Source organism: Pipistrellus kuhlii, unplaced genomic scaffold (assembly GCF_014108245.1).
Source record: "Pipistrellus kuhlii isolate mPipKuh1 unplaced genomic scaffold, mPipKuh1.p scaffold_m20_p_1, whole genome shotgun sequence".
In the NCBI taxonomy this organism is placed as follows: domain Eukaryota; kingdom Metazoa; phylum Chordata; class Mammalia; order Chiroptera; family Vespertilionidae; genus Pipistrellus; species Pipistrellus kuhlii.
In genome coordinates, this window is record NW_023425404.1 from 107745825 (window position 1) to 107760900 (window position 15076).

Genomic DNA, 15076 nt, shown 5'->3' on the forward strand with positions numbered 1-15076 from the left:
AAATAAAGTTAATTTTGTAGGGTATGTCTAAAAATTCACTTAATTAAATTTCATTGAATATTTTTACTGTTTTTCTTTTGTGTGTGTGTGTGTGTGTGTTTTACTAAATTTTGATTATGCCCTAAATCAGTGTTCTTCATCTGACAATGGTATGCGAGAATTGTAGCCTCATTTCCCTCAGGACCATTCAGAAGTTAACCTTGACTTTTGACTTCTATGTTTATATTTTTCAGTTTTATTGAGGTAAAATTGACATAAAGTTACAATACATTTAAAGTGTACCACAGGATAATTTGACATACATATATTGTGAGAGGACTTCCAGCATCAAGTTAATTAATATACCATTACTTCATATATAGGGTGGGGGCAAAAGTAGGTCTACAGGTGTGAGTACATGAAACATAGAGTTTATACTTGTATGTATTTATTAACTAGAGGCCTGGTGCACAACATTCATGCACTGGGTGGAGGGGGTCCCTCAGCCAAACCTATGCCCTCTTGCAGTCTGGGAGCCTTTGGAGGATGTCCAACTGGGGAGTGGGCCTAAGCCGGGGGTCGGACATCCTTAGTGCTGCCATGAGCCTGGCTTCTGCTCCTTAGCCAGGCTTGCTGCTCCTTAGGGCTGTTGTGAGCTTGGCTTCTGGCTGAGTGGCGCTCCCCCTGCAGGAGTGTACTGACTACCAGGGGGCAGTTCTTGTGTTGAGCAGCTTCCTCCTGGTGGTCAGTGCATGTCATAGCAACTGGTCATTCCAACATTCGGTCAATTTGCATATTAGTCTTTTATTATGTAGGATTATTGTATTATTTTCCATATGAACAACTGTAAGTATACTTTTGTATCACACTGTATTTACTTTTTTTTCTTTTTTGGTGAGGTCTACTTAATTTCTACTCTCTTTAACATATTTCAACTGATACAATGTTATCAATTATAGTCATCATATTTTACATTAGATCCTTTAGCTTTATTCAACTTATACTTGGAAGTTGTACTCTTTACCAGCCTCTCCCTATTTCCCCTACCCCTCAGCCCCTACCAACGACCATTCTACTTTCTGTGAGGTTTTTTTTTGTTTTGTTTTTTTTAATTCCACATATAAAGCTGATATCATGCAGTATTTGTCTATCTCTGTCTGGCTTATTTCACTTAGCATAATGCCTTCCTGGTTAATCATGTTGTTGCAAATGGCAGGTTTTCTGTCTGTTTAAGGACTGAGTAATATTTCATTATATATATCATACACACACCCATTGATTGTTTGGTCGCATGTTTTTAAATCTCCATATATATGTGGATTTTTGTTTTCTTCTTGTAATTGATTTCTAGTTTTATAACATTATGGTTAGCAAAGATGCTTGATATAATTTCAATATTAAATTTATTGGGACTTTTTTGTGGCCTAACATATGATCTACCTTGGGAAAGTTCTGTGTTCTTGAGAAGAATATGTATTTTTTAGCTGTTGTATGGAATGTTTCATTATTGTTTTGGTTGTTGTTTGAATAACTTATCTATTGTTGAAAATGGTATATTGAAATCTTCTACTATTATTGTTTTGAGGTATGTTTATCAATTCAATATCTGTTAATACTTGCTTTATACATTAAGGTACTTCAATGTTGGTGCATATGTGTTTACATATGTTATATTCTTTAACAAATTGACCCCTTTATCATTATATGAGAGGCCCAGTGCATAAAAATTCATGCACTGGAAGGGGGGTTTCTCAGCCCAGCCTGCCCCCTCTCACAGTCCAAGAGCCCTCAGGGATGGGAGGCAACCTGGTGATCAGGGGAAGGTGACGCCCCATCAAACCTCTGCTGCTGCTACTGTCGGCAGCACAAGCCTGGCCTGGCCCTGGTTACCTGGCCTTGGCCAGCTGGGCAGCTGCCATTCGAGGTTTGCCTGTGCCTTGGGCCCTGGATGTCTGGGCAATTGCAATCCGAGGCTTGCCTACACCTCGGGTCAGCCCTGGACAGCTGGGCAGCTGCCATCTGAGGCTTGCCTGCACCTCGGGCTGGCCCTGATGGCTGGGGAACTGAGAGGACTGGGGAACTCCAGAGTCAGATGCGTGGCAGGCCTGGCCTTGCCATGCTCCTGCCACCCCGGTGGAGCTGAGTGGACTGGGCACCACCATTTGTGGCTGTGGGCACTGCCATCTTTGAGGGTGTGGCAGCCAATTAGCATATTCCCTCCTTATTGGCTACTAGCGCCTCCATCTTTGCTATGGCATGAGGGTATATAAGCATATTCCTGCTTTATTAGATAGGATAATGACTTTTTTTTGGTCTCTGATTATAGGTTTGGATAAAGCCTATTTTTTTTTTTTTTCTGAAACAAGTGTCCAACCTGCTCTCTTTTGTTTTCCATTTATGTGAAATAATTTTTTCTAGCTGTTCACTTTGAGTCTATGGGTATCCATAAAGAAATAAATTACTTGTAGACAGTGTATAGTTGGATTTTTTAAAATTTATTTACTCACTTTATATCTTTTGATTGGAGAAGTTAGTCAATTTTCATTCATAGTAATTATTGATAGGTATGGACTTACTATTGCCATTTTGTTCATTGTTTTCTGGATGCTTTATAGTTTCTTTGCCCCTTTCTTTCTGTTCTGTTCTCTTCCTTTGTGATTTGATCATTTTCTGTAGCAGTATGCTCAGATTCCTTTTTCTTTATCTTTATCTTCTTTATCTTCTTTATCTTCTTTATCTTATCTTCTGTAGCAGTATGCTCAGATTCCTTTTTCTTTATGTATCTACTCTAGCTTTTTGCCTTGAGTTACCATAGACTTCCATCAAATATTTTATAGCTATAATAACCTATTTAAAGTTAATAATAACTTAACTATGAAGGCATATAAAAGCTCTACATTTTTATAACCCCTCCTCCCATTTTATGTTTTTTATGGCACAGTTTACTTTTTTTGTTGTTATTGTTAATATTCACCCAAGTGTATTTTCTCCATTGATTATTAGAGAGAATGGAAGGAGGGGAAAAGACACAGAGAGAGGAACATCAGTGTGTGAGAGAGACATTGATTGGTTGCCTCCAGTATGTGCTCTGATGGGTGCAGGGGATTGAACCTTCATGCCCTTTATTGGAATCGAACACACAACCCTGAGGCCGATGCTCTAACCACTGAGAAAACTGGCTAGGGCACAATTTACATTTTTTTATATTGTGTGTTCATTAACAAATTATTAAATTATAGTTATTTTTAGTATTTTTGTCTTTTAACTGTTATACTAGAGTTAGAAGTGATTTACCAACCACCATTATAATGTCAGAGTATTCTGAGTTTTACTTTATATTTACCTTTAGCAGTGAGTTTTATCTTTTCAATGTTTTTGAATTACTAATTGGTGTCCTTTTGTTTCAGTATAATGACCTTGTAAGAGACTTAACAAGTAAACAATTATAGAAGTCCCAGAAAGGGAGGAGAGAAATAAGGGGGCAGAAGGCTTATTCAGAGAAACAAAGGCTGAAAGCTTCCTTAACCTGCAGAAAGAAATAAACATTTAGACCCAGGAAGCCTACAGAGTCCCAAATACAATGAATTTAAAGAGACCCACATTGAAACATAATCGCTTGCCCTGATGTATTTGACTGTCCTTTCTTTGAGTTAACTGTTCTTCCCCCTTCCGCCCCCCCTCCAATTTATCTAGTTAACCCTTGAACCCATCTATTGAAGTTTTTATTATTTATTCTTTTTTTTTCTATTGAAGTTTTTAGTGTATTTTTTATTGTAATCTTTAGTTCTGTGATTTATGGTGTCAGGTAAGTCACTTATCTCTGTTTTATTAACATAAGTTTGGAGATTTATCTGGTTCTTTCATTGGGATATATTCTCTTATTTCATCATTTTCTCTGACTCTCTGCATTAGTTTCTGCACATTAGAGAAAACAGACATCTCTCCTAGTCTTGAGAGATTGGTCTTGTTCAGAAGATGAGCCTCATCAATCAGCATGATGTTAGGCCCTGCTTGTCTCTCAAACCTTTGTGACCGTCCGAGCCACCAGCTTTGCTTTACGTAACTCCTCGCATCTGAGGTGTGCCAGGACCTGACAGTATCCAAAGGGAAACGAAACGCAGGCTGATTAGAAGCTGAACCCTCAGGAAGCAGTTGAGAAAGTATGTGCACAAGCTCCTTCGAGAGAGATGTTGATGACCTGGTTTTGCTATTGCAGCAAGCCAGAGGGAAAAGGTGGCAGAAGTGTTCCTCCGCTCCTACAGGCTCCATGGAAGAACACAGCTAGCCCCTAGATGCATGCAAATTAGCAGCCAAACCCTTGGGCAACTGGATGTAACTTATGTGGTCCATCCTCTTTCATGGAAAGACTTGGAGAGGGGCTTTTTTGACTGCTTCCTTTTAGCTAAACCCTTGAGGAAGGAAAGAGGGATAGCTGCAATGAGTCCTTGGGTACCATTAAGTATTGCTTTTTTATTTTCTATAGTTTTATGGTTATGTGGCTGCATGTACCATTAACTTCAGAAAATACGTTTTTTTGGGGGGAATGTCCCACAGAAAGGAGCTTTAAAACTTGGGGTGCTAGATGTGTGGTCTAAACTCTTCACTCCATTTCCTGAAGAAGCTGGAAGTTGGGGGTTTCCTTCTTATTATCTAGCACTATTCTAGGGATGGGTTTTATGGAGAAAGTATGTCTTAGTCTTTATTCATTTAGATGTGGGCATTTTCTCTGTCACTCAATAGGAAGAAGTTACTCAGCTAGTGTCTAGATTTTTTTGAGGGAATTGTTCCATGTGTAGCTGTTCATTTGATGTGTCAATTGAAAGAGAAAAGTTCAGGAGCTTTCTATGTTGTCATCTTTGTCTCTCCCTATGAATTCTAAGTCAGATGAAGTCTGCTTTTTCAGTTATTGGGACTTTACTGTTAGATACATATCTGTCTATGATTGTCACATCTTTTTTATGAATTGAAATTTTAATCTTAGTAAAATGTATTTATTTGTCTCTATTAATAAGTTTTGTTTAAAAGTCTATTTTGTGTAATATTGGTAAAGCCACTCCAACTCTTTTTTTAGTTACTATTTGCATTGCATATCTTTTCTGTGCTCTTACTCTCAACCCATTTGTGTCTTTGAATCTCAAGTGTGTCTTTTGTAGGCAGCATACCTTATACAATAAAAGCATAATACGCTACGTGTCTGACCAATCGGTCAACCTTTTAGTCGACCATTCAACCAGTTGCTATACACACACTGACCACCAGGAGGAAGATGCTCTGACCAGTAGGTTAGCTTGCTGCTGGGATATGGCTGATCAAAACTAGGCCAAAAGGCCAGACATGCCCTGGAGCCCTACCAATGTCTCTCCCCAGCTGGCCAACCTCTTGCAGTACTTCCCCAGCCAGCTGGCCCCCTCAGCACCAATTGGTACTGGGTGAGATGGCCCTGATCACTGGCCAGGCTGAGGCATTCCACCTGTGCACAAATTTGTGCACTGGGCCTCTGGTGATTAAATAACTTAAATTTTTATTTTTATTTATTCTGCCAATCTCTGTTTCCTTTTTAATTGGAATAGTTAAACCATTTATATTTAATGTATCTTCTGGTAAGGATTTATTCCTGCCATTTTACCATTTGTTTTCTATATGTCTTACATCTTTTGGTTTCTCTATATTATTTATTTCTTCTTTCATATTAAATGTATGATTTCTAGTGTACCTTTAATTTTCTTGATTTTTTTTTTTAATTTTACTATATTTTGTTTAGTTATTTTCTTAGTGGTTGCCCTGGGAAATGACAATTAACATCTTAATAATATGCAACAATCTAGTTTAGATTAATATCAATTTTGCTCTTCTATAGCTCTATTCCTCCTGCAATCCTTTGTGATACTGTTTTCATACAAGTACACCTTTATGCATTGTATGTCCATCAGCACAGATTTATTATTATTGTTTTATAGTGTCCTTAGATCAAATCATATTTTAAAAGAATTATAATCTAAAAAAAAAAAAAAAAAAAGACAGTTTAAAACTCTGTCTTAGCCTTCTCTTCATACTTGTGCAGTGCTTCAAGGTCAGCCAGAGGTGAGAGTTAGGGACTTTTCAGATCTCTCATGAGAATGCACATAGTCCTGGGCATGTGCCACTTCAGTATGTCTATGGCCTTCTAGATTCCCAGAATAGGCCAATGCTTTTTAAAGCCTTATTTCTCAGTTTTTCCTCTTATGTTTTGTGGTTAGCTTGTTGTTTTCCTCACTATAATCACTGCCTCAGGTAGCTGCAATTGACACAATTGCCCCGATAGCTGTTGAGAAACACTGCCAGGGAAGGAAAGGCTGTTTACACTAGATGAGCTCTGAGTCAGGTCAAATAAAGGCAGGTTTTGCAGGCGAGGTTTTCCAGAGAACTGTCGGGGAGATCAAATAATGGGACTTTCAAAGAACTCCAACACCATTTTGACTTTTCCAATGTCTTCTAGGCTAATGGTTTTCACTTTTATTTGGGGGTTGTTGGTTTTTAAGGCAGCCAAAGAGCAATGAGATTAGCATGAGTGATAATACCATGAAACTCAATGTTCTTACCAAAATCCAATATTCATTTATTCATTTATTTTTTAATCCTCACCAAAGGATATTTTTCCATTGATTTTTAGAGAGAGTGGATAAGAGAGGGAAAGACAGAAAGAAACATTGATGTGAGAGAAAACACATCAATTGGTTGCCTCCTACATGTGCCCCAACCAGGGCCCTGGCCGGGAAGGAGCCTGCAACCAAGGTATGCCCCTGACTCAAATCAAATCCAGGACCCTTTAGTCCCTAAGCTGATGCTCTATCCACCAAATCAAACTGCCTAGGGCCAATCTTTATTTTAAATAAATGCTTCCTTTGGGTAGTTACACATAATTAGTTTTGAAAAAAGTTGATTTTTGACAAATTTGTTGGTGTTCTTATTGCTTTTGAGGAGCAGAGGATACTCAGGGGTCCTTACTCTGCCCTGTCTTATGATGTCAACTGAATTTTGTTTTGGATTTTTTTAATCAAAATATGTTTTATTTTATGTTTGAGTATTTTTTTAAATTTTCAATGAATATGTACAAACTTTGTTTTAGGTGACTGTATTTTTCTGTAAGTAATGTAAACAATTCTCATATATTAAAATACATCACAAATATTTTGAAATAGCTATTGTCTATAAAATATATTTACTAATGGACTATGTAACATGTGATCAAATCAAACATCCAAAGGACCCAGTAACATGGGATGCAGGCATATGGTTAAGCGCTCAACATTTAGAATTCCTGTTTCATGCCATGACTTTGCCCTCTATTATCATTACAATCTTGGAAAATTATTTATCTTCTGCATTTATATTTAACTATGAAATGGGCACTAATAGTACCCATTTAATAAGGTTGTTGTAAAATTTTAGTGAGATCATGCTTATAAAGCCCAAAGCAAAATGTCTGGCAGGAAGTGCTCAATTATATTAGTTGTTATTATTAAGAATATAGCTATTTACTATAAAATTTAATGCTGACACTGAATCAGATTTAATCTAGTGTATGTTGTCAATGTCATAGTCATTGAATCAATCTTTCAGTTTTCCCTCTTCTTATTTTGTACAGTCCTTACATAACAGCTGGATTAATACTCCTGTAGTGCATTGCACCATTCTGATGCCTGAAAAAACTAAATGATTTTTATTACCACCTTGCCCTAAATACCCATTTCCTGCCATCTGCAGTGAGGCCTAACCCACCTTTTTTCACCCACTTATCATATTAGTCCAGCAAAACTGCACTTTTTGTTAACACTATTAATTCCTCCCAATATATCTATATCTATCTATCTATCTACCTATCTATCTATCTATCTGTCTATCATCTATCTATTATCTAGCTATATCATATCACCAATATAGAGGACTCCAGTATTTGTGAGCCATCACTATTCCTGAAGAAGCTCTCTGCTTCTCTTTTCCTTGTCTTTTATTTTATTCTTCTTCTTCCTGGGATTATTTTCTATTATTTCTACTTGAAATCCAATGCTCCTTAATATCTTAAATTCTATTTCCTCCATGCTGCCTTTTATCTGTTTCACCTAAAATAAATTCTCTCCTACTTTGACATGTCAATAGCATATTGTATTTATGTTATCTTCTAATATATTCTTTTATACTCTTAACTCATAGCTACCTATATTATCACTAGAGGCCCAGTGCACAAAATTCATGCATGGGGGGGTCCCCTCAGCCCAGCCTGTACCCTCTCCAGTCCGGGACCCCTTGGGGGATGTCCGACTGCTGGTTTAGCCCCATTCTGGGGATCATGCCTAAACCGGCAGTCAGACATCCCTTTCACAATCCTGGACCACTGGCTCCCAATTACTCACCTGCTAGCCTGCCTGGTTGCTCCTAACTCCTCCCCCCCTCCGCTAGCCTGATCGCCCCTCACTGCCTCTGTGTGCCAGCCTGATCACCCCTAACTGACCCACTGCAGGCTTGGTTGCCCCCAACTGTCACCTCCTGCCAACCTAGTTACCCCTCACTGCACCCCCTACCAGCCTAATAACCCTCAATTTCCCTCCCCACTGGCCTGGTCACCCTCAACTGCACCCCCACCCCACCCCCTGCCAGCCTGGTCACAGCTAACTGCCCCCCCTGCAGGCCTGGTCATCTTTAATTGCCCCCCCCCCCCCAATGCCGACCTAGTCACTCCCAAATGCTTCTCCTGCTGGCCTGGTTACCCCCAACTGCCACTCCCCCCAACCTCCCCGCCATCCTGGTCCTCCAGGCAGCCTGCTGTTCAGTCATTTGGTCATCCCTCACTAACGCCCTTTCTGGCCTGGTCGTAGGCAGCCATCTTGTGAGGGTGTGAGGGTCAATTTGAATATGACCTCTTTATTCTATAGGATAACCCTTTTAAGACATTCTATGTTTTTGCATATCCTGCAGCAACTCAGTGTATGTACACAAATGATGCTTAAAAAATGTATTTTCAGAATAGAAACTGAAATTCTGAAAAGACAAATGTCTACTCTTTAAAAACTTTCCTTAAGTGGGCATGTTAGAATGATTTATATTGGTCTTAATATAAATACTTTTGTGATAAAAATATTTTCAGCTACTTAAATGTACTTCCAGCATATTTGTTCTTTTATATTTTGCAGGGGGTTCTTTGGCTTCTATTGAAAGTGCTGCTGAAGCAAGTTTTCTGTCATTCCGAGTTGAGCCACTTCAAAGCAAAACCAATTTTTGGATAGGATTGTACAGAAATGTTGAAGGTAATTTTTTCAGGATGATTTAATCACAAATATGTCAAACTATTGTGTGGTAAACAAGATTTCCATTCCAGAAAGTCTTGCCTTAAACAATGGTTAATTTGTTAAGAATTTGAACTATCCAAACATATTTTCATTTGCTACAAGAACTGAAATATATTATGGGTCATTTAAAATTTGCTAATTTTAAATGACCCATAATATATAAAAGATGCTAATTTAAAAAGTAACTTCAGAAGCTAAGTTAGTTTAAGAAGCTTTGAAAATATTTTCTGCCTTTGCCAGAATAAGACTTAGGGAAGAATATGTATTCATATTTGTATTAATTAGTAATAAATTTTCACCAAGAGCTGTATTCTCAGTTTACTTCCCTGTAGTCATTATAATCTTGCCTATTAAAAGTCTGACTATAAACAATTATTAATTATAGTGTATAGTATGCTTACAAGTTTTACTTGGACAAATTGAACTTCATTTAAGATGGGTTATTTTTAACTTGTGCTTTTATTGGCTGCATCTGATAAACAGGAAAGTGGCAATGGATAAACAATAACCCAGTCTCCTTTGTCAACTGGAACACGGGAGATCCCTCTGGTGAACGAAATGACTGCGCTTGTTTAGTTGCATCTTCTGGATTTTGGAATAATATTCACTGTTCTTCTTACAAAGGGTTTATTTGTAAAAGACCAAAAAGTAAGTAAGAATTTGCCCTATGGCACATATGTTCACAGGCTACCATTGCTTTGTAATATCAAGATGTCAGGTGTAGGATTATAATGTGAATACAACTTCCTTGTGAGTTCTCCCTGCATAAGTGACCTATTGCTATCTGCAGCTCTGAGGGAGCAAAAAACACTCCGTGCCTGCTGAGCTGACAAAATGGTTTGATTTATAATGGGATATCCATTAATATGGAATTGGGAAATTGCAGCAGTTTGGAGAGCCAGCCACAAAAGCCTTATATCATGAGAAGAAAAGAGTGAGACAGTCACCTTGGCAAACCAGAAGGAGCCAGGTTGTGGAAGGGAAATAGGATTTATTACAGCAAGTCCTGTATAAGACTCCATCATGTAAGATTTAAGGACTAACTCTTCCAAGACGAAGTAAGCCTCCTACCGAGACCAAGTGGCAGACCACGGAAGGACAGGGATTGGGCAAATAGTGTTATTTGTTCATGATGTGATATCTGGACATTAATGATGTTTTTATCTATCCCACTTCATATAATATCCTTCCCAACAGATAAAACTGTTAATTTCATGATAGATGTAAGTAAATGAATTAGATGAATTCACCCCCGTAGATTTTATTATTTTAGAATTTTATAGTTCTTCAGTCTTTTAAAACTCTGTTCTAAGATACTATCCACCCTTTGGTGCAATGCTGGAGTCTTAGTTCACTTTCATTTAAATGCTTTGTAATACCTAAGGCCTCCATGGGTCAGTTTCAGAATTGCTAGCCTAGAATACATTTATGGATAGATTGGGTAGATTTTTGAGGGTCAGTATCAGAGACTCAAATGCAAATTGGAGAACTGTACAGGGGTGGGCAATAGTAATTTTATAGTTGTGAGTATGTGAATCAGTTTATTCTTGTATTATTATTTACTAGAGGCCTGGTGCACTGGGGTGGGTCCCCTTAGCCAGCCTGCACCCTTACCAATCCAGGACCCTTTGGGGGGTCTCCATGATCAGGCCTAAACAGGTGGTTGGACATCCCTCTCACAATCCTGGACCACTGGCTTCTAATTTCTCATCTGCCTGCCTGCCTGGTCACCCCTAATTGTCTGGTCAGCCCTATTTGCCTCCCCCCCACCCCCAGCCTGATTGCTGCCCCTCACTGCCTCTGTGTGCTGGCCTGATTTGCCCCTACTGTCCTCCATGCTGGCCTGGTCATCCCTTAGGCTTGGTCACTGCTCCCCCTGCCAGCCTAATCACCCCCAATTGCTCCCCCTGCTCACCTGGTCACCCCAACTGCACCTGTTACTGCCCCCATCCCCACCAGCTTGGTGGTCCCCAACTTCCCCCCCTCTGCCAGCCTGGTTGCCCCTAACTACCCCCCCTTGCTGGCCTCTTCACCCCCAACTTCCCCCCCTGCCAGCCTGGTTATAGGCAGCCATCTTGTGAGGGCATGAGGATCAATTTGCATATTACCTCTTTATTATATAGGATTAATTATTGTATTATTTATTTGTATTAAAGCTATAAACCTTTTTTCCTACCTCTGCATTTTCAGATATTTCAATATGTTCAAACTCATCATACAGCTATAGGATACTGTTATAGAATATGTATAAATAGATATAATAAATCTATCTATATCTGTATATTAAATCTATCTATCTCTCATATATAAGTAATATATAACATATAATACATGGTATTATAACCCAAACATGGAAAATTTTATGTATCTGTGAACCAAATGATACTCTCTATATGCAATTATCATGGATTTTTTTAAGTATTTAATAAATTTCTTATTTTACAAACAGTTATTGATGCTGAACCTACCCATACATCAATGACAGAAAAAGGTAAGGCCATTATGAAATTTCAAGTTCCTTATTAGTATAGTATCAATATAGTTTGTTTAAATAACCATAATAATTCTTTTCTATACTCCTTTCTAAGAGTAGTTAGTTAAATTGGATAGATGAGTAGTTGTTTTTTTTTAAATATATTTTATTGATTTTTAATAGAGAGGAAGAGAGAGGGATAGAGAGTTAGAAACATCGATGAGAGAGAAACATCGATCAGCTGCCTCTTGCATACCCCCTACTGGGGATGTGCCAGCAACCAAGGTACGTGCCCTTGACGGGAATCGAACCTGAAACCCTTCAGTCCGCAGGCCAACGCTCTATCCACTGAGCCAAACTGGTTTTGGCAGTAGTTGGGTTTTACATAAAAATTTATCATTATGGCATCAGCCTCCCTTGATGACACTCTCAAAAAGCAGGCTTTGGAGTCAGAGTGGTGGTTTTACCACTGATGTTTTTAAATACATTAATTTCTCCATTTCAAAGAGTTACCTTATAAGAACTCATAGAAGAAATTTCTCTTAATAATCCCTGTGGCTTTTTTCTTTTTTTAAGCAATGGTTTTAATTTTAATTTTATATACAACTTGAATTATGGCTGCTAAAAAACTCAGTGAGATTTCTGGATTGCTACAACCCCTTATTACCTCATGAGTGCTGTTTGTTAACTAATGACACTCATGAGCCCAGATTTCTGCTACTTTTACTTTATTCTCCCCCTAATATTTTCACTGGCTTTTTATTGTCATCATCATTATTATTATTACTCTTCTATTTATCTTCATATAATGTATTTGTAAGCAGCCTTAACTATTTTAAAGCAGGTATAAATATTCTAAAACACTGATTACCTATGTAGCTCTATACTACATAGATAAATAAGATATTCTTGCAACTGAATAATAATCTTAACATCTAAAATAATCATCTGTTCTGTTTTCATGTCTTGCATTTCTGTTGGACAAATGTTGCTGGAAAGAATATTTATATATTTTAGTTTCCCAAAAAAGGAGTTTATGTTTTTCTGCATACCATCCTACCCTCCGCCTCCGTCTACCCTTTTCCTAATGGTTTTATTTATTTCTAGCTGACCCTAGGAAGATGGAGCCCACTAAAAAGTCTTCTGGTGTGGCGGGAGGAGTCATAGTTGTGGTCCTCCTGATGGCAGTGGGTGCTGGCTTCGCGGCCTATATGTTTTATAAGAAGAAGCGTGTGCATTTACCTCAGGAGAGCACTTTTGAAAACACCCTCTATTTCAACAGCAGACCAAGCACAGGAACTAGTGACACAAAAGATCTTGTGAGCAACATTGAACAGAATGAGCATGCAGTCATCTAGAACCACAATGTGATTGAAGTGCATTTGAATTTCATAGGATTAACTAAAATGTTAAGGTCTTTAATGCAATCTGATAATTTTGTTTAAAGTTAGGACTGTGTTGCACTGGTCTGTCCTTTTCCTTTGCCTAATTGCAGAAATAATTGCTCATTTTCTAACCTAGCAAGATGTTTTCACAAAAGAGAGATAATGTTGACTACCATTTAAAAAATATCTTAGGTGAGTACATAGCTCAATAATGCCAATATTTAAGCATCATTGGTATATAGCTATTGTCAACTGCGTGTAGGTTGTAAGAACACCAGAAACAATTAGGCTTCTTGAAATAGTTTAAGGAGCTCCCAAAGAAATGTTACCTATTGAATAATAATTCAGGGATTAGAAGACCATTTTAAAAATCAAGTACAAATAACCTCAGGTGGCATAAAAATTTGGTCACATTTTTGTTGTTGTCAATCTTGAGTTTTCACTCCAATTATTTAGAATCGTATTTGTACCTGTGCAGAAAGAATAAGGCAGCTGAGAATGTTGTTTTCACCAAGCAGGATTTTGAGGTTGAATATTGCAGAGGTGTTCTTTGTCCTGTTATATGTATATCAGGAATGCAAAGATGTGAAATAAAAGTGTAAATTTGCATAACTGGATGTACTTTGATAATGTGAAATAAACATCAAAGACAAGGTCTATTTTTAAAAGGTTTGAATTTTGGTGATTTTGTTAAATGTGAATTTTTTTTTAAATGAGCTATATTTACCCATTTACTTTACATTTAAGTTTACCATTAAAATAAACAATCTTATTAGTAGAGGAATTCTTTCAATTAAACTCTTTATCTCTTTAAAACAGAGAGGGTGCTAAAACACTAAGTATAAAATGAATTTTACCATAATGACTTGCATAGTTCCTCCAGATATTCCTCAAAATATTGACCCAGCTCAGAATTCAACAATCAAAGGTACTATTATTGGGAATTAGATCTCTAAATGTCTTATTCTCAATTTAACAAATAAGATTTGCTCAACAATTTTGCCTTAAAGTATCATGTTCTTTGTAAAATACATCAGAGGTTTCACATCTGACACATGAACCATATTGCCAGCTCATCCTTGTCTCCTTTCCCAAGGGGTTGTTCTCTCTCTCTCTCTCTCTCTCTCTCTCTCTCTCTCTCTCTCTCTCTCTCTCTCTCTCTCTCTCTCTCATATCTATCTTTCTTCTGTATCATCTATAAGAATTGGCTCATGCTATGCTATTGTGGAGGCTTAATGAGTCCAAAATGTACAGGATGAGCCAGCAAGCTGAAAAGTGAGAGAAGAGCTGCATCTGGAGTCCAAAGATAGTCTGTGGTCAGAATTATTCTGGCTCTTTGTTCCACTAAGGCCTTCAACTGATTAGATGAGTCTCACCTACATTTTGGAGGGTGATCTGCTTTACTCCAAGACCACTGATTTAATTTAATGTTATTCTCATAAAAAAACACACCAAAAAACCACTTTCATAACATCATTGAGAATAATGCTTGACCAAATATCTGGGCACTATGGCTCAGTCAAATTGAGATAGATATAAAATTAAGTATCACACTCCTTTATATAGTAATAGTTTTGTAATTATTTTTATGGAAAGAGTAGAAAGATAATGAAATCTTTAGCATGATTGATCAAAAATTAAAACACCTTTGATAGTTTAGAAAAGATCCTTTTACCTAAACAACTTCCTAATGAAAATATGGCACAAATTTTTAGGATTACGGTGAAAAATAAAAAGATTTCTATTAAATTGCATTCATATACAAGTACTGATATTTCAGAGTAGTGCTTTTGAGGTGTTTTGTGGGTTTTTTTTATGTGCAGCGAGTAATCCTATCTATTAAAAGAGTAATATGTAAATTAACCATCACTCCGCTACACCCATACCCACCAGATAATCAGGAACAAGTATGCAAA

The 15076-nt window shown here is 37.6% G+C and overlaps 1 protein-coding gene across 1 annotated transcript in view; it reads left to right on the plus strand.

Annotated features, from left to right (window-relative positions):
- MRC1 (mannose receptor C-type 1) overlaps nucleotides 1-13828 on the plus strand; it is a 98870-nt gene extending 85042 nt beyond the window's left edge. Inside the window, exons 27-30 of the mRNA XM_036459378.2 lie at nucleotides 9147-9260; nucleotides 9786-9950; nucleotides 11752-11793; nucleotides 12883-13828. Coding sequence (XP_036315271.1) covers nucleotides 9147-9260; nucleotides 9786-9950; nucleotides 11752-11793; nucleotides 12883-13133 — 572 coding nt within the window. The 3' untranslated portion in view covers nucleotides 13134-13828. The remainder of the gene's footprint in view (nucleotides 1-9146; nucleotides 9261-9785; nucleotides 9951-11751; nucleotides 11794-12882) is intronic.
- The last annotated feature ends 1248 nt before the right edge of the window (nucleotides 13829-15076 follow it).